Raw genomic sequence first — 19,429 nt, forward strand, 5'->3', positions numbered from 1 at the left:
AGGATTATCTACAGCTAAGAAATCTGCACTTGCCCTTGTCTAGGCGGAAACCATATTCAATGGAGCAAACCGATTGGAAGCAATTGGATAGATAGGCATCACGTGTTATTTGGCTAATATTGGCTCATAACATCCCATTTAAAATTATGAAAAAGATTATCACTGCGAATTCAATGAATGCCCTATCCAACATGTACGAGAAACCCTCCTTCTACGATCATTAAGGTCTACTTGATGCAACATTTGTTTTACTTAAAGATGAACATAAATGCGTTAGTTGCTGATTATACCAATGAATTCAATGTAATCATCAGTCAACTGAGTTCAGTTAATATCCACTTCGATGATGAGGTATGTTTTTTGATTTTATTATCTTCATTTTCTAATAACGGGAATAATATTGTTAATGATATTAGTAATTTCGTTGGGTCAATAAGTTTCATATCTAATGAGGTTCTTGACTTGATTCTAAGTGAAGACATCCATAGAAGGGAATCTAGTGAGCTTATATTTATTGGTTTAGTATATAAAGTTAAAGGAAAAACTATTGTTGTGTTAGCAAGAGTAGTGCAAACTTGAATAGACTTTGCTAGTCTAGGATTGGTGGTGTTGTTTGTTCGAATTGTGGCTAGAAAGGCATTTTCGAAGGGATTGCCTTAAACTAAAGAGTGAGAAGGGTAAGGGAATTATCCATTGATGATATTGGTGCAATTGCTTATGGTATTGATCATGTCTTGTCTATCAATAAGGATTCATTATTTAACAGATGGATTATGAATCTAGGTCGTTTGTTTCACCATTTATGAAACATAAACTAGATTAATACTTATCAGTGCACAAATAATGGTAAAGTGCAATTGAGAATTAATGTTGATCGTAATGTTGTGAATGTTGGTGATGTTAGAAATATAATGCAAGATGTTATGTGAGGACCTTAATTGGAGAGGGGCATGCTCTAGAGTTAAAGAAAAAACTTAATTTTCTTAAGTGCCCTAGATTTAGTTGGGTGTTGGTATACTCAAGAATGTGGATTTCTAAAGGTTGTTCAATGTGTCTTGGTGGTAATAAGAGAAATCAAGTATAGTTGCCTGTATGAGCTTCATAGAGAGAGATAATGATGGATCTCACCATAGAAATGTTGGATGCATGTGTTCGATAGTCTCAATTGTGGCATATAAGTTTGGGGCACACTAGTGAGAGAAGCTTGAAGATTTCGAGTGAAAGGAATTGTTATATGGTTATGCTGATGATAAACCGGATTTATGTAGGTGATGTGACTTACACAAAAAGCGAAAGTGCAATCGATACAATTTTTAGAGAAATCATGAATATTGCAAAGTTGATTCACTTATATGTCACAGGTTGTCACGATTTCCTTTAAGAAAAATTGATAAATTTATGACAATAATTGTGGATGACTACTCAAGGAGGACCTTATTGTTTGTGTTTGGTCACAAGTTTGATGATGTTGTCAAGATCTTGCAGTTGAGAACTTTCATTGAAAGAGAAACTAGTAAGAAGATCAAGCATGTGTGGACTAACAATAATATAGAGTTCTGGTCACAACTGTGAAACGAATTCTACATGAAGGAAGACATATTGAGGTATCACACTAGTACTAGTGAACCACAATAGGTTGTGAGTATATCGATAAAACATTAATGGAGACGACTCATTTTCTAGTGCTTGGATAACTGGGAAATTCCTAGTAGATGTGCCTAGTACGATGAGTTACCTAGCGGATAGGTTTTCATTAACCACAATTGGATGCTTGACTCGTAATGAAGCGTAGTCGGCTAACATTACTGATTATTTTATTGTTAGAGCATTTGGTCTATCGTGTTATGTTCAAGTAAATGTTGGTGACCTCAATAGAAGGGCAAGAAAGTGCTAATTCCTAGTTTATGCAAAAATTAAATTCATATGTTATCGGCGGAGGAGTTACATTTGATGAGTCTCTAATGTTGCTGGGTAAAAGTGTTTATGGTAGTGTTTATAAAGGACTCGAACGGTGTTTAGTTTCAAGGTAAAGTTATGACCATAAACTCCTGAGGCAATGGGTAGTAGTGTTGTAATCAACATGGATGGTGCTTATAGTGAGCTGGAGCTAATAGTGCCTATAGTTGCTGTAACTATTGAGTTTAATGAGGTTCGTGCTCGATCTCCTAATAGATATAGATGCAAAGATGGTTTTCCTTTTTTAATCTACTTGCGTTAGAAAATCCTTGTAGAGCGATTAATGATGTAGGTTAAGTTAATGTTAGATGAGGTCAACGGTTTTGGCGAAGTTCAATATGGCTTTGATTTAGAAGTTATCTATATTGGTTGAGTCCACAAGAATTGTAAGAAAGTAGAAATGAAGTTGAGATTTCAATGCAATTATTGTGACTTGACTTAAATGTTGAGCTTAAGTAGAGATTGTTGAGAACATGTCTTGAGTTTGAACCCAGGAAGGAAGCTTGATACAATTAGATTTCCTAACTTGAGCAGACTTTCCATGTGGAATCCATTTTTTTATCATTATATAATATAAGAAGCAAATTTTCTTCAAGAATAGTATCATAGATGAGCATTTGGCCATGACAATCAATTGGACGGTGTGCTCGCAAATTACATACCGAGTGTTTGAAGCAATGAAAATCTCATGCTAAGCTTTTATATTCATCGATAAAATTGAGAAATAATTTCGTGAGGAATTGTGGTTGATAAATACTATATAAGTTAGGTGTAATTAGAGGTTGGGATAAATTGAGAGTGTTTTAGTGATTTGAACGTGGTTATAATCTATGTTATATCGATTGATTTATAATGATATCTATTGCTCAATCGGTGGAGAAGGTCACACTAATTGACCTACGTAAATGTGGTGTTTAATATATTTTCTTGTATTGTTTATTATATTCAGTTATCTATTTTTTGCAATGCTTTTAATTTTAGAAAAGAATAACTTTGTAGTTGATGAAATACAAGTAAATAAATCTCAACCATCTGTTGAAAAATCTTTAGTATTTCTATTTGAAACCTCATAGAAAATCAATCTAGAAATAGATCACAAATGTTGCTATTAATGTCCTTTAATGATGTTAGACTTCAGGGTAGACATAGATTCCAAATAGAAAATAGGATCCGAAGTTAATGTAGGTGCAGGGTTTCTATTCATAGAGAGTCACTCCACTTTAATAGAACCAAAGGGGTTGCACTGAGCCAAGGATGCATTTAGTTTGACTTTTGAGAAGTCTTTGAGAAAATATAAAGGCATTTAAGGGGTTTTTCGAAATGTAAGTAGACTTTGGTAAGTTGTAATATGAAAATACATTGAGAAACAACTTTGATTTAAGCGGTGTTTGAAAAAAAATTACACTTTATAAAGCACTTTACTATTTTTTTAAATAAGATTCAAAACTAGTGATGGATTAGCGACTAGTAGCCTCGTAGAGGTCAGGTGACCTTAGGCAAGCCACGACCTAGGTGACCAAAACCTTGAGTTGAGCAATTGTCGGTGATGTTAGTCAGGCTTGTGCAACTCACTACAGAGCTTCACTACATAGAAAAGATGAATAGTGCTTTGAGGGAAAAATCGGAAACAAAAAAAATAGTGAGGGTTTGGAAGAACTTTTTTTTTACTAACCTTAAAGTGAGCTTTTTGAAAATGTTGAAAGCCCACCTACCTTGGGCTTTCAACTTTCACAAAGACAACATTTGGCTAAAGTGTTTGGCAAAAATTTTGCCAAACACCCCTAATTTTTCCCCTCCAAAGCCATTTAGAAAAGTGGTCCTAAAGGGAGCCTAAGTATAGTTTCTCGCTGAGTAGTATAAATGTCACTAAACATGCGGTGGGAATGAAGCCTTAGGGCCATAACTTGACAATTCCATAAATGCATTGGTTGCTGAGGGCACATCCAAAACTATATGCGAGATTTTATCCAATGAAACCGTTTCCCTATCAAATGTGGACAAAGCCCCTTTCAAAATGTAAATCTATATAGAAATCGGCAAAACGTGTGAAGGGTCCTTTGTTAATTTTTAGATAGGAAACGCAAGCCGACGAGAAAATTAAAGATGCGAAGATTAGAGATAATCATGACCGGCTATGTAAAAGAGTACTAAAATGCAAGATAACAAGAATATAAAATTGACCAATTGGTGTTCATTGATTGATTGATGGTCCTTTGCTCAACAATTCCAATACTTACAGCCGCCAACGATTAATGACAATTAAAAAAAAAAAGAAATAATATTCTACGCGACTCTTAGAATTTAACATGTATTTTACAAATGGTTATCAAAAGACCTCTAGTCAACGATCAAGGCCTTATCACTCACCCTGTGTCGACAATTTCTTTTGTAACTCACAACTCCACTTCCTTACGGTTATAACAATCTGTGTTTCTCAGCCACTATGATCAGTGGCTTTGAGATTTACGACACCGCGATTTGACAATCGTGATAGCTTCATGATTGAATGGGTCATCATCATTGTAGCCGAGATTGTTTGTTTCGTCACTTGAACATTTATCTTGTTCTTAATCCATCGATCTTCATTAACTGAACCAAGTCTCATTTACTGCCGTTCATGGCTCAACAACTAGTACGATCATATCTCGTTCAGTCTCTCAAGGACTTAGGGCAATTTTTTGTGTCAACAGAAGGAATCCCACCAATAGTCATAAACAACAAGACTGCCATCAACAATGACGTAAATTAACTTGAGAGAGGGAAAGAGAGAAAGAGAGATTATTTTTGTGCGAGGTTTAGATTTTCTTCTCATTGTAACCCGACTATGCTAACTCATAACAAAAACGTGGGTTAGATGTCAGTATATTTCATTGTCCAGTAAGGGCAAGAACATGATTATTAAAGCAAATCCAACTTTTCTCGAAAGAGCAATACATGTGAAATTTAGAAAGTTCAACGGCAGCACTTGCATCCACTAATTATAATTGAAGCGGCATCCCTGATTGTAGTTGCAGAAATATACAGATGATGAAGAAGACAAAATCGTTTGGCAAGATTTACAACTGTTTTCTCCCATTGATCTGTTCTTTTCTCCCCTCCGGCCCCTTTAAATCCTACATTGTTTCTCCGACTTTCTGCACGAAATGTTTTGTTTATCAGCATTCGTTCTAACTAGGATCCCACATTACCATAGAACCGATTCATCAGAACGACAAACTCAACTAAGAGCAAAACGGATCATCTTATTTTTTTTCTCAAGCTATGAAATTAGTTCAACGAGCTTATTTTGTTTGTTTGTTTGTTTGCATGTTAAGTACTGGCCTTCAGATCATTTATATCCTTGAGCACCATCATGAAAATTCAAAACCAGATTCTTTACTAACATTTTCTCTTCTGTCACGGTAGGATTCTGATCGCCATAATTCTTCTTCTTTGTTCGGCCAACTTTCACGTCATGTTTCTTGAGAAATTGTGTCCTTCACCGCCATTCGAGACAGACCAGAAACTTTTGATGCAGATGAAGGGTTTTAACTATTGAAAAAGGTTCTACTTACGGTACGGTGGAACATCAAACGAGTATTTCCTCGAACGTTAAAAATCACAGTTGATATTCTGAAAATCTTGTCATGTATGCATGTGGGGCGTTTTATTCGAAACGTATCCAAATATATCGCAAATCTTGGAAGGATTCATAGTCACCGTTGATGTTCTAGAGTCATTATTTTCCCTTGTACGGAGTCATACGGACCACAAGCATACGAAGGGATCACGTGCAGAAAAGCAGTACACACGCCACTTGGTTCTCCCATGTCCGTATTCATACAAACCCCACTCATATGAAGGCGACACATGCATAAGTAATATCCAAGGGCCCGGCAAGATCCTATCACCCCGTCCAGTCCCAGATGCTTTCTGCATCGAAGGAGAGTCCGCTCCAACAATCCAACCATGCCTCCGTCGTCTCCGAACGCAGCTGAAAGTCATCATCGATCCAGGGGCTTCTGTTTGGAGGCACGTCGTGGACGCGCGGCTCCCGGGACTTGTTCAGCTCCCTATAGGCTTCGACCCCCAAGGAAGAGAAGTTCTTGGAGATGTTCCGAGGGCGAGGCCTTATGACTTCAACTTTTACCAAATCTTGGGGTTTCTCGTTCTCCGGCTTCCCTTGGCAAGTCATCAATTTCCGTAGATGGGTGTTCCAATAGTTCTTCACGTCATTCGCAGTTCGACCCGGGAGTCTCCCAGCAATTAGGGACCACCTGCATCAATAATTTCGAATAAATGAAATGTTAAATTATGAGGAAAGATATCGAAAATAATTTCTATACGGTACTCACTTGAGTGTTATAACTTTTTTTTCGATCACAAAATTATCGTAATTTCTCAAAAACGTTTATTTGAGTATTGAAACTTTCGACTAATCGTTTGCATGCCATAACTTCTAAAGAACATTCACCCAGAAACCCAATCCAATATGGCATAACACTTGTGATGAATATTTTTAGAAAATTATGACACTCAAGTGATCCATAAATAAACGAATCAATCCAAAGTAGTGATTTCTTTTTGTTTCCATAAGTGTTCAATCCTGACAAAATAGGGGTTTCCATCGTGGGAATGGCCAATTGATGTCAATAGTCAAGGAATGGGAATTTTCATAAGCTCTCTCCAATCTGCAAACTGTTATAAATGAGTTGCGAACAAGTAGTTTCTTTCTCTTCTAATATATTTGAAGTACGCACCATTAACACCTTTATGTTAAATTCTATAAATTTCCGTCTATTCACCTATTATTACTTTTAAATGTGGAAAAATGGCCCTTCAGAGACATAACTAATCAATAAGTTGGTGCGTGATTTTAATCCATATCAAATGCAACTATGCTAGTGAAGTTGATAAAATGACTAAGATTTAGGGTCTGTTGGGTAAACTAAAAATTTTAAGTGCTGAATTTTAAATGTTAATAATCTTTAATAATGGAAATGGAATTAATATTTGCTTGATAATAATTAAAAATTGACAGCTGAATATCATTAAGCTCTTACCAACATAGAAAAAAGAGGACTGTTGTTAGGTTAAATCAGTATATTAAGCAAGATTCGGATTTTCATAAATTGATTTTCTATTGATTGAATTTAAGTAATCACGTACTGAGCATGCGGCCCATTATGCTTTGCCTCCCTATCCAAAGATGTAGTTATTTTAATTGCTAGATGATAGTTTAATTCCTGCTCTCTCGTTCTTTTTTTTTTGGCCCAAAGAATGAAATGCATGTTTGTGATCGAATTCAAGCTTCTGTTGCTCAGTCTACCTTTCTTTGGACTACATAAACAGAATCGACGTCAGACAAATAATCTCTCTGAGTTTCTTATACCCGTAACCATGATCGGGAGTGACTAGATGTAAGAACAATACATGAACAACCATGCAGTTAGTAAGCAATCCCTCCCCAAGTCGACGACGGCTAATGAGAACCATTACTGGCACTCAGTTAATGTTGTCCGAAGAAATAGGTAGGGGGAGCTAGAGAGAGACTCTATCTTCACATGTGAGCAAGTGTCAAAGAATGTGCGATATGCACTAGGGGTCACAGTCATGTATATCGCTGGAAATGAAAACAGGAGGCTAGTGATTTCATATTACACACTCATCATTTAATATCATAAAATGCCTCTAGATTGCATGAAGATATAGAACAAAAAAAAAAAAAAAAAAACACAAAGATTTGCTCTAAATTCTAAATTTGACTTCACTTGCAACCTAACCTGCATATCCTAAAATCTAGAACCGAACCGATTCCCACTGATTGGGTTCTCAGGTTTCTAGTTATACCATATAATCATGATCTCCCCTAATATATGCTAAACATTATCTAGACAGTTGGATTTGAAGGGTCGCGTTTCGCTGGTTAGATCAATAACCGAACGACATGAGCTGTAGTCGGCAACTTTCGTCTCTCTCATGCGTGTGGCCCATATCTACATATGGTTATTCATTGAACATTTCCGAAATAGTGACTCTTGTATGGACTTTATCGGGGTTGTATGAGCCTGTCCTATCAAGCGGTTGTCATCGGAGACAAGTTGCACTCCAAATGGCTATGCCTATGCACGAGTAACGTTGTCCAAACATATGCCAAAGTTGGACACTTGTCCCTTTCCAAGAAAAGTGGTCATACAAAAAAAAAATAAAGGGAAAATTACTAAAAAGTTGTTAAATTTATTGTACCGATACTATTCAATTCTAAATTTTTCAATTGAGCCAATTTAATTCTAGACTTTCAATTTTCCCAATATTACCTTAAAACTTTTGATGAATTGCCAAACCTTTTGATGATTTATCAATTTAGCCCAATCGGCCAAATTTACTCGGAAATCATTGACATGACAGTTTAGTCATTGTTGATTGTCCTATGTAATACAACTGGTATTGATGTATATAACTTTTTATTTTTCTTGAATTGTTTATTACTTTCTTCTTTTCTTTTTTCCCGACCCAAGGTTGGCAAGGGCTAAAAATCGTCGCCTAATCTAGGCAAGGGCATTGCGGCCCTCACCGATCACAGGCGAAGGCCACAACGCCCTCACCCAAATCAAGGTGAGGGCCATGACCCTCGCCCATTGGCCAGCAACGGAGTCATAGCCCTCGCTTGGATTTGGGCGAGGGTCGATGTCCTCACTTGTGGCCAACAAGGATACTTAGGCCATGGGTGAGGGCCACGATGCCTCGTCTCAACTAGGTGAGGGTCGCCAACAATGATCAGTTGGCAACTAACCTAGTGTTAGGAAAATAAAATAAAAAAAAAAGAAGAAAAAATAATAAATTATTTTTAAAAAAATTGTCCATATTAATATCGGCTATGTTATGTAAGATGATCGGTACTGACTAGATTGCCACATCAATGATTTTCGATCAAAATTTGTTGCAATGACTAAATTGACAAATCGTCGAAGGTTTTATGATTAAATTGACAAAAATTAAAAGATTTAGGACTAATTTGACAACATGTCAAAGGTTCAAGACTGTATTGGCACAAGTATAATAGGTTTAAGATTTTTTTTTTTAATTTTTCCTAAAATGGAATAACCTAATCCTTAACACATTTTATACATGTGGTTGTCATTTGTTTCGATCAATGCAACCCTTAATCAATTTTTGGAGGAGGAAGAGGGAAAGGCTGTTGTGAATAACGCAGGTAGGCTCAACACTATATGAGTAACTCTATTAAAATAGACAAATGCACTTACACATATGACCTTTTCTTAGCATGTACTCGCCTGTTCCCAAGAAGTTTGTGAAACCTGATGATCATATCGACCTCATCATCTTGGAATTTCCCTCTCTTAATGTTGGGCTTCAGATAGTTCAACCACCTCAATCTACAGCTCTTCCTGCACCTATTCAAACCTACAAGCTCAAGAAATACAAACATGAGCTTAGCGATCTCTCTCTCTGTCTCTCTGTCTCTCTCTCTCTCTCTCTAAGTGCATGTGTATACATAGTATAGAGATGCTCTTAGTGCAAATCAATCCGTTGACATGAGTAAAATATCAATACACGTCCCCTTTTTGTCTAATTTTAAAAAAATTGATGAAATATCATTGGAAAGCATGAAAAGTTTCACTTAAAGAAGTCAAATCTACTCTGACTTGATATCACTATCTCAAAACTAACGAAAGACACATCCACCCATTTTAACGAATGAAAAAATTTTCATTCAAGTAAAAGTATAACGATAACACAAAATTTGGAAAAAATAAAATATTATGACACGAGAAGATTTGACACACGCAAATCCAAGTGGATTATACAGATGGGGATGCAACAAGAGAACAATGATCCCCATCACTATACAGATTTACGCGCGCACAAGTGTATGCAAATAAAAAAACAAGAATAACCTTCACATACAATGATACAATACCTGCTCTCTGAGGAACTCGATGCCACTCTCCTTCTCCGTACCTCTGGACACTGCTCCTCAAGAGAACATCTTCCTCTTCCGTCCACGAACCTTTCCTCAATCCGAACGACGATCCTTTCTGCATCTCTCTTCCCTCTCTCTCTCTCTCTCTCTCTCTCTCTCTCTCTCTCTCTCTCTCTCTGAGGCTTTTCGTGAACAGTTTGCGGATTACGTTTTCAAGAACACTCGAAGTCCTACGTTGTCATCGGTACTTTTACGGGCCACGTGACCCTTCATTTTCCACAAAAAACGCAGATCTACATCGGTTGTCAAATACCGCGGAAGATTGCAATTCCTCTAATCGTCAATTATTGCTATACGCAACAGTACAAATGGATCTCCCACGTTCAATATGATTCTTTCCGCGTGGTTGCGACCTTTCAGTCTGCAGGGTCGAATCTTGGAATGAGGATCTTTTCATAGAGCTAGAAAACACAAAGGAGACTTCGAACGATTTAGAAAAATCATATTTCTTTTGCAATGAAAAGAAAGATAGCGAGTACTGTACCTACTGGTCCAGCGTCCGGGCATTGTCGCGGAACACCATTTGTATGAATTGTTTCGTAACTTCCATTCTTTTAACTAACATTCTCGTTAACCAACACTAAATATCAAGATTCGCTGTTTTGCATCTATATAAAATGGGTAAAATACACACGAGACCGAGTTGCCTATTACGCTCACGCACGACTTGCTTTGATGTCACTAACCTCTTTTGCTTCTATATGAGGGCTATTGCTTTTGGCCGAAGTGTCTTATTAGTGTCCTTCCTCTTGTGAAAGCATCTTGCACAATAACGCGGTCTTTTATGCCTAGTGGTCCTAAGTATGCTTGTATTATTGTAATAGTGTGTTTATACCGCTACAATATTACCCATGGCTTCGTCTATATAATGGTTACTTCAGTAAGAAGTTAGAACAAGATTAGTGTTTTGAAAATCTCTTTTATATGCAATTCCTTAATGGCCTTCTCAACAGTTTCTCTTCTTCCTCGAACTCTAATGTTAGTAAGAAGCTTAGGTTTATATTGTTAGTTCAATACAATAAGTCGGTTCCACAAATATAACCTTTATTCACCACTCTATCGATCTAGGGAATTAGCAAGTTTCCGAAACTTGATATTCTTATAAAATACATTAATCATTTATGAAGATTAAGCGGCAGTTCCATTGAAAGGCTAAGAGAAGGGCCATGTGTTGTGAGATAGCATAAGCATCTCAGGAATCATTAGCTTATGCTATAGCCCCATCATGGTATCAAAGACAGCTTCATTTAGATTGGGCTAAGATTATAACTCTGTGAATTAAAATGTGTCTATACTAAGAGAGAGATCCATTTCGTCATGACTAAATCTATGGAAAATACCACCCCTATATGTGTCAATGCCCTTGTTATTTAGGCTCTCCAATTCCATTATGTAAATCGAATTCCTCTAAGATTGATTATTTTTTATGAGGTTTTCTACCTCAATGAAGATGAGAAGATTACCACTTCTCAACTTTCTCTTGAAATCCTTATTCCCCCCTTGACAGGCCTACTTCCTTCTCTCCCATCAAATCCATCAAAAAGATGATCCACCATACTCCAAAGGAAGTTAAAAAATTCAGCGAACCAATACCCATTTTTTTTATCATCAAAAACCAATACCTCATTTTAACCTGTTAAATTATGTCTCAAATTTAAGCCTTCAATTAAACATGGCCCATAACATGCAAATAAATGAGGTCCAAGTTGGACTTTCGTGAAATCTTAGAGTTGGTTATTTTTTCCTGCCAACATTAATTCTATATGCTTGCGTAGAAGAAAGAAGCATTATAAGGGTTCTAACATTAATTTCTTTAACTGTGACAAACTGCTCATGGGCTTCATTTAAGTTTGGACATAGGAGAGAGATTTGTTCTCTAGTCACAAATCATATGAGAGATATGTTTCTATTGAAAATAAATTAGATGTTCTATTTTTTACGAGGCGGCAGCGTAGACGCCAACTCCCTTCAGAGGCCACAGACATATAGACCATGACATTTATTGAAGAGGGTCCACCAGCAATGATGGAGACACCTTGCTTTGCTACTATGAAAGGAGTGTATAGCTCTCAGAAGACACGAAGAGGAAAGCCATTAACGATAAAAGGAAAAGTCCAAATCATTATTTTATTGGAGTGGTCTCTTGATCCTTTTGTTATCTTCTGCTTTCTTCTATTTATCCAACCAGAAGGTACCCCTCTCTCTGGCGGATCGGGAGATTTGTGCAGAAAACACCGTGGACATAAGGTGTAATTTTAAAATTAAAAAGAAAAATACTTGAATGTATGAGAGGTTATTATCATGTAATTCTTTGATTAATTAGTAGATTATTTGTAGTTGACTCTCTCTAGGATCAAATCATATAAATCTCTTGTATCTTTTATTATTCTTTGACTAATTAGTGAATTAATCGGGAGATTCGTGCTGAAAACACTGTGGACATAAGGTATAATTTTAAAATTTAAATAAATACTTGAGCGTATGAGAGATTGTTATCGTGTAATTCTTTGATTGATTAGTGAATTATTTGCAATTTTCTCTCTTTATAGACGTAGATATCTATACTTGGATCGAATCATATAAATCTCTCGCATCTTTTATTATTCCTCCTTTTATATCTCTCTTGATTTATGTTGCTCATGATATTAAGATTCTGGGGGCTTCCATGTTAAAATATTTCAACAATTGGAATTCGAGCTAAGGTTTTGCAATTATGTTTGGAGGGAAAGTAGAAATTGAGAAATCTAATGAAAGGAATAACTTTGGGTTGTGGAGCACTAATAAACGTGCGCTATTAACAACCTAAGGTTTAGCTAAGGCATTGGATGGCAATGCTAAGTTGCCAAAAGCAATGGAACATACCAATAAAAATGAGCAGATGGAGAGGGCAAAGAGTATAATCTTGTTAAACCTATAGGATGAGGTGTTAATAGAGGTGGGTAAAGAGAAGCATGCTGCATATTTGTGGGTAAAACTTCAAGCCTATATGTAACAAAGGGTTTGAATAATCACCAATAGTTGTTGCAGATGATTGTTTAGTTCCAATATGCTGAAGATATGTCTATCAAAGTCCACTTAAATGAATTTAACAAACTGATGATGGATTTGAAGAATGTTAGTGAGATCCTAACTGTCACGCCCCGAACCCCAAGCACACAACAACCCCTTCCCTTGGTCGATAGAAAGTGACATCCTAGGACTCGTTGACGACAATTCATTTTAATCTTTCATTATGCACAAGTAGAAAATGAATCATCCCTTAGTCAAATAGACAATCAAACAATCAAATAGAGATAGAGGGCTGAATAGCAAAAACAACAGTAACTACTAGTATATACATTTTTATTGGATTAACCAACGGATGGTCATTTCCAATTTACAAGCCCACCAGAAGGGCCGATCCATCCTCCAAGCCAAACCAAAAAGAAACTAGGCTAGGTTAATCCAACTATACAAAACGAACCCTCGGGTTCGACACCCCTATCACTCGGACCCATTGGACTCAGGCTTTGTTGGGTTGTAGTTGGAGGCGTTCCGGTCGATCTCTGGTGAAGAGGAGACATGATTCTCCACCGCACTATCAGGAGAGTCCAACTCCATGGGATCCCAGTTGGCGTCCTCAGGGCCCTTACCAGGCGGCCCGTCCAAACCTCGCAAAGGACCGATCAGCATATCTTCCTCCAAGATGAACCATGCCAATAATTGATGGGGTATCCATTACCCCAGTCCCTCAACCACCCATATGGTGGAGAGATACTTCTCGTAAAGATGCACCCGACCTGGGAAGCGATGGCGTGTCATGACGATCTCCCAGTCCTTAGGAATCTTGAATTGCACCAGCGGGTGCGCCATTCTAAGGACCTGAAAGTGATTATACAATAACCAGTGAGATAAAATCTCAATGAGTTCTCTCCCAAAGCTCCGGTAAAAACACTAACTCAACTCGGGGTATCTCTCCAGATGCACCCCCACGAACAAGCTAACGACCAACAATCAACAACTAGGGCCAACCAACAACAAATAGTCGGTTCGCATGCAACCTTACCCATGCATGTTATATCTCAGCATAATACATGTAATGCACATGGCCGTTAGATGATGCAATAAGTGACATCCTGAATTTCAAGTTCTGCTTTTGATTGAATGAGTTGGGCTTTTCATTGATGCGTCTATAGCCTTTTTCTTTAAGTTGGCCACTCACAAGTTAACTAATCTATCAGGTGAAGCCGTTAATGAATTTTAACGCATCAGACTTGAGAATTCGACTAGAAACTGACTGCTCGACTGTGCTAATCTGCAAGGGTCATTACGGCATTGTCAAAATCGATCAGAGATTATAGATAGATCAATTCGATTGAGATATGTGATCAGTGTGTGAGTGATTCCACCTGATTGCAAAATTCTTGTCGAACGACACTAAACTGATTGTTTTGACTTTTCTGTATCCTGTATCCGTATTTGAAACCACGAGATTTTCACGACAATCGAGAGTCGTCAATGTGTCGAAGATGTACATTGTGGCTTGAAAATAATCAACCACAGGTCAAATGCACTAAAAGTTCCTAAAAGCTACCCGATAGGTTAGGACGCACTAAAATCGCGCCAGATTGAAATTAACTGTGAAATTGAACCCGAATTTATAAATTGAAAGTTCTACCATGTCACAAGTCATTTTAGGAATATTGACTCATCCTTAAAAGATTTTTCTACAAATTGAGATTTTTGGCGAAAAAATCAAAGTTAAGCCGAGTATTTGAAAAAGTGATTTTCGGACCAAGGAAGCGAGCACATGAGGACGTGGGCCGGGCCTAGCCTATGTGGGCCTTAGGCCTAAGGTTGGACAGCCACCATGGTGGGCCTAAGGCAAGCAAGTGAGCCAATTGGGCCAATCTACTATTCATCTTTCAAGCCCATTACCTAACCTTAAGCCCATTTGAGCCCAACCAATTCCCGAGCCTGTTACTATTCATTTCTAAGCCCATTTCTTAGGCCCGCCCATCAATTTCGGCCCAAGGGCAGATTGGGAATTTGTGCAAGGTGAAAATGACCATTTTACCCTTAAAAGTGTGTGGATAAGGGCAAAGGAAGAGAGAGAAGATGAGAGGACTTGGATGAGGACTTGGGGCAAGCTTTGATGGCTTCTTGGAGAGTGTAGCCAGCCCTCACATCACTCTCTCTCTCCCTCCTTCAGCCCCCCAAACCATCGGACCCCTCTCTTCCCTGATTTCCTTTCTTCCAGTTTTTGCTCCAGCTGACCTTTCTCCAAAAACTCAAGTTAAAAGTTGACTTCCTATGAGAATCAGCCTTCGTGCCACCCACCATCGCGCTTAGAAAATCCAAACCGTTCAAGAGGACCCGACCGCTTGCCAAACGGAGCCACTGGCCGATCCGTACGCTGGCAGAAAGAAACCGGTCGCTAGTCCGTCGGTCCGCCTAGCAGCTTGCACTACTTCGCCTGTTTCGCCCATTTCAGTCATTTTTCTTCCATTCTGACCTAGCCTCCACCCATCCCAATCACCAGCAGGTCCCCCTTGACACCCAGGTGCCACCGGTTGCCGGCCAACCCCTCGCTGGAGCTCGGGTGAAGCCCTTTCACTCATTTTCATCCTCTACTGTTTGGTTTCTTGGAGTTATAGATGGAGTCTGAGCTTGTGGCTACTATTTCAGCCTTGGGACTGCCTTGGATCATCATGGTTGAGGTCCCAGTGCGTAGCTTCTGTCATTGCCACTGTGTGTGTGTCTCTGGCCCGCTTAACGGGTGAGTTTAGCTCATAATCCTTCAATTAGTGCCTAAACTTGCTTAGGGTTAGTTTAGTTAGAGTTAATTCTAGTTTAGGTGATTTAATTAAGTTGTATTAGCCCTAAGATAGGTGGTTAGATGGATGGATTAGATTAGTTTAGCTTAATCTCACTTTATTTGCTTAATTGTATTTATATGTTTAATTAAGCTTGTTTTGCTTGATTAATTGTTTGTTTATTTTAATTAATGTTTTGTTTAATTTCTGAGTTTAATTTATTATTTATTAAATTTTGAAAATTTAATGTTCACACGACGCTATTCACAAATTGCTATTCACGTGCACTGTTCTCAGAGTACTGTTCACACGCACTGTTCACATGTACTATTCATCCAGAATGCGAAAAGTGGTCAAATTTCATGTGTGTTGATTTTATGAAGTGAATAGATATGTAAATGCATGTGCATCCGCATGAATCAGGTGATTTCTATAAAAAGAGGAAAATAGGTTATACGAGGGACATTGGAAGTGGACCGCTATTATGAGAAAATGGAGTTGTACTAGTGTTCTTGCGTGATCAAAAGTTAAACCGTCACCCAACGAAAGTTTGGGGGCGATACCTGACGGGAGTCGGAAGTCGGTCGCAATTGATTCTAGACCGATGTCCCTTTTTGGGAAACTGTCTGAACGGGAGTTCTGGACGTAGCTGTGCCCGATGGGGCGGGATGAAGCCTGATCTTTTTATTGGTAGCCCGACAGGAGTCAAATGAGCATTGACTGGAAAGTTAGCCATAGCCGGGAGGTCATTATTATTTGGAGCACGCATGAAGGTTGAGGTCATTAATAAGTAGGACATGCGTGAAGGTTGAGATGGTTGGGCCTTATTATTGGGTAAAATTGTGTGGCACGGTATGAGACGTGTCATAATGATTTTACCTTATAATCGGGACCCGTGTGACTGATTGATGCATGATAGGTGGCGCACTATTGTGCATGAGCATATGAAGATCATGGCATCATTAGGTTTTAACTATGCATAAGTTGAATACATTGTTTATGGCACACACGCATGAATCAATAACGTGTAGGGTGTAGCAATGACTAGGTGAGATCGCTTGTGACATGACTCATATGTGATTAATGAACTGTATCATCTAATGGCCATGTGCATTGCATGTATTGTGTTGAGATTCAATGTGCAGGGTATGGCATACTAGGTAATGTTGCACGCAAACTAACTATGTGGTTAGTGGTTGACCCTGACTGTTGTGATTTGTTGATTGGTGGTTGTTAGTCGTGATTGGTTTGTGGGGGTGGTTTTGAAAAGATACCCCGAGTTAAGTTGGTGTCCTAATCGGGGGCTTAGGGAGGACTCGCTGAGATTTTAATCTGACTGGTTATTGTATAATCATTTTCAGGTCCCTAGTGTGAAGAACCAGGAGCTTGAAATGGAAGGGTCGAGAGTATAGGTGGCTCAGTAGTTCTTTTTGGAGATAGATCTCATGTACATAGACCTTAACGTTGGCCTCTGTGTATAAACTAGTTTGTTTATGAAAAGTGTTTCGGTGAAAATGATATCCTATTTTTCTATCTCATATTTGTGTTGTCTGAGGAATTTATTATACGCTTCTGCATGTGCAATTAAAAGAAAATGGTCGATGATGAGTCTTGGGACGTTGCAAATTTTATCGACCACTAAGGGATATGTGCGCGCTCGAGGTTCGGGGTGTGACACAATGCATCAATCACATACAAGTCGCGTTACAAACGATATCACCTGACCATTGCTACACCTTGCACGTTATCGATTCATGTGTGCATGCCATAAATAATGTGATCAGCTCATGCATAATCGGAACCAATGATGCCATGTTTCTCATACACTCTTGCATCCACATGTGTTCCAATTATTACTGCCCCTCGGGGCTACAACCGAACCTTGTCGAGTTTCCGATAAATCGGACTATCCTCCCCCCCCCCTCGAACTCTTGTCGGGGCGGCAGGTATTTCAACTATCACCCCCTGAACTCTTGTTGGGGCGGCGGATAAAACAACTATCACCCCCCCTCGAACTCCTGTCAGGGCGACGGGTTCAACTTAGTGATTATGCAAGCATACCACCACAATCCACTTTTTATTTGAGTATTAGTCAATGCACACATGCTTGCATATACAGCCTCAAATCATTTTCTCATAAAAACGGTCCATTTCCAGTATCTCTCGGACAAACCATTTTTTCCTTTTTTTTGTGAAAACCATACGGTTCATGCGGATGTCCAAGCATTGACACATCCAAATCACCTCATAAGATCAACACACACGAAACAAGTCAATTTTTCACTCTCGGATGAACAGTGCGCATGAACAGTAATTCGTGAACAGTGCGCATGAATAGTAATTTATGAATAGTGCAATATGAACAGTGTAATTTTTTAATTCAATAATTAATAAATTAAATTCAGAAATTAAGCAAATCATTAATTAAAACAAACAATCAATTAATTAAGGCTAAACATGCTTAATTAAACACAAACCACAATTAATTAACAAAAAGCAAGATTAAGCTAAAATAATCTTAACCATCAATTCAACCACCTATCTTAGGGCTAATATAATTTAATTAAACCACTTAAACTAGAATTAGCCTTAACTAAACCAACCATAAGCAAGTTTAGACATTAAATGAAGGATTAAGGGCTAAACTTACTCGTTAAGCGGGCTGGAGACACACACGCGGCGGCGACGATGAAGGCGATGCATGGGAACCTCAACCATGATGATCTAAGGTGGTCCCAAGGCTGAAACAATAGCAACAACCTTTGCCTCTCACTGTAACTTTGAAAAGCAGGATTGTAGAGGCGGAAAAGGAGCTGGACGAGCTAGTTGGAGCTCCGACAAGCGGTTGGCCGACGACTGGTGGCACCTGGGGGTCAAAGGGGACTTGCTGGTGGTTGGGCTGGGCGGAGGCTAGGTTGGAATGGGAGGAAAACAACTGAAACGATGAAACAGTGTAGGCAAGTAGGCTGCCAGGCAGTCTGGCGAACGGCTGCTTTTGGCCAGCTGGCGGGTCAGTCGGCGACTCCAACCGGCAAGCGACCGCCTCCGTCCGTACAATTTGGGTCTCCTAAGCACGGTGGTGGGTGGCACAGGCAATGATTCTTATGGGAAGGCAACAAACAACTCGGCTTTTCGGAGGAAGGTCAGTAGGAGAAGAAGAAGAAAGGGAGAGAAACAATGGGAGAGAGAGGTGCGGTCATGGGCGAGTTAAAGGAGGGGAGAAAGAGTGGTGTGAGTGCTGGAAGTCAAGCCTCATTAAGGCCATTCAATGCACGTTTCAAGTCCCCACGCAAGTGACATCATATTCTCTTTCTTCTTTTTGACTTTCCTCACAACAACTAGGGGCAAAATGGTCATTTCCATCTTTCACAATTCCCAATCTACCATTGGGTTGAAAATGAAGGGCGGGCCTAAGAAACGGGCTAGGAAATGAATAGGAACGGGCTCGAGAATTGGTTGGGCTAAAAAATGCTCAAGGTTAGTGATAACTCTATAAAAATAGAGTTATTTTACCTATTTTAGGTAGTAATTAATGCATTATCTGTGAGAAAATATTTGGATTTCGTTCTGATTATTTGAATTTTCCTTGTTTATGTAGAATAATGAGATATGAAGAGGATAAGGAAAAGAATGGTAACTATCAGGAATTCAAATAAAAGCAGCAGTGGAAGATGGATATCAAATCATGAAATTC

The 19,429-nt window shown here is 38.6% G+C and overlaps 1 protein-coding gene across 1 annotated transcript; it reads right to left on the reverse strand.

Annotated features, from left to right (window-relative positions):
• Positions 1 to 5,842: 5,842 nt before the first annotated feature.
• LOC104423727 (transcription factor MYB114) lies at positions 5,843 to 10,001 on the reverse strand. Its single transcript, XM_010036181.2, has 3 exons — positions 9,878 to 10,001; positions 9,231 to 9,360; positions 5,843 to 6,212 (listed from the first exon to the last, which is right to left on the reverse strand). Exons 1-3 carry the CDS (start codon positions 9,999 to 10,001, stop codon positions 5,843 to 5,845), a joined length of 624 nt encoding a protein of 207 aa, XP_010034483.2.
• Between the last annotated feature and the right edge of the window lie 9,428 nt (positions 10,002 to 19,429).

This window comes from Eucalyptus grandis, chromosome 10 (genome assembly GCF_016545825.1).
Source record: "Eucalyptus grandis isolate ANBG69807.140 chromosome 10, ASM1654582v1, whole genome shotgun sequence".
Lineage (NCBI taxonomy): Eukaryota > Viridiplantae > Streptophyta > Magnoliopsida > Myrtales > Myrtaceae > Eucalyptus > Eucalyptus grandis.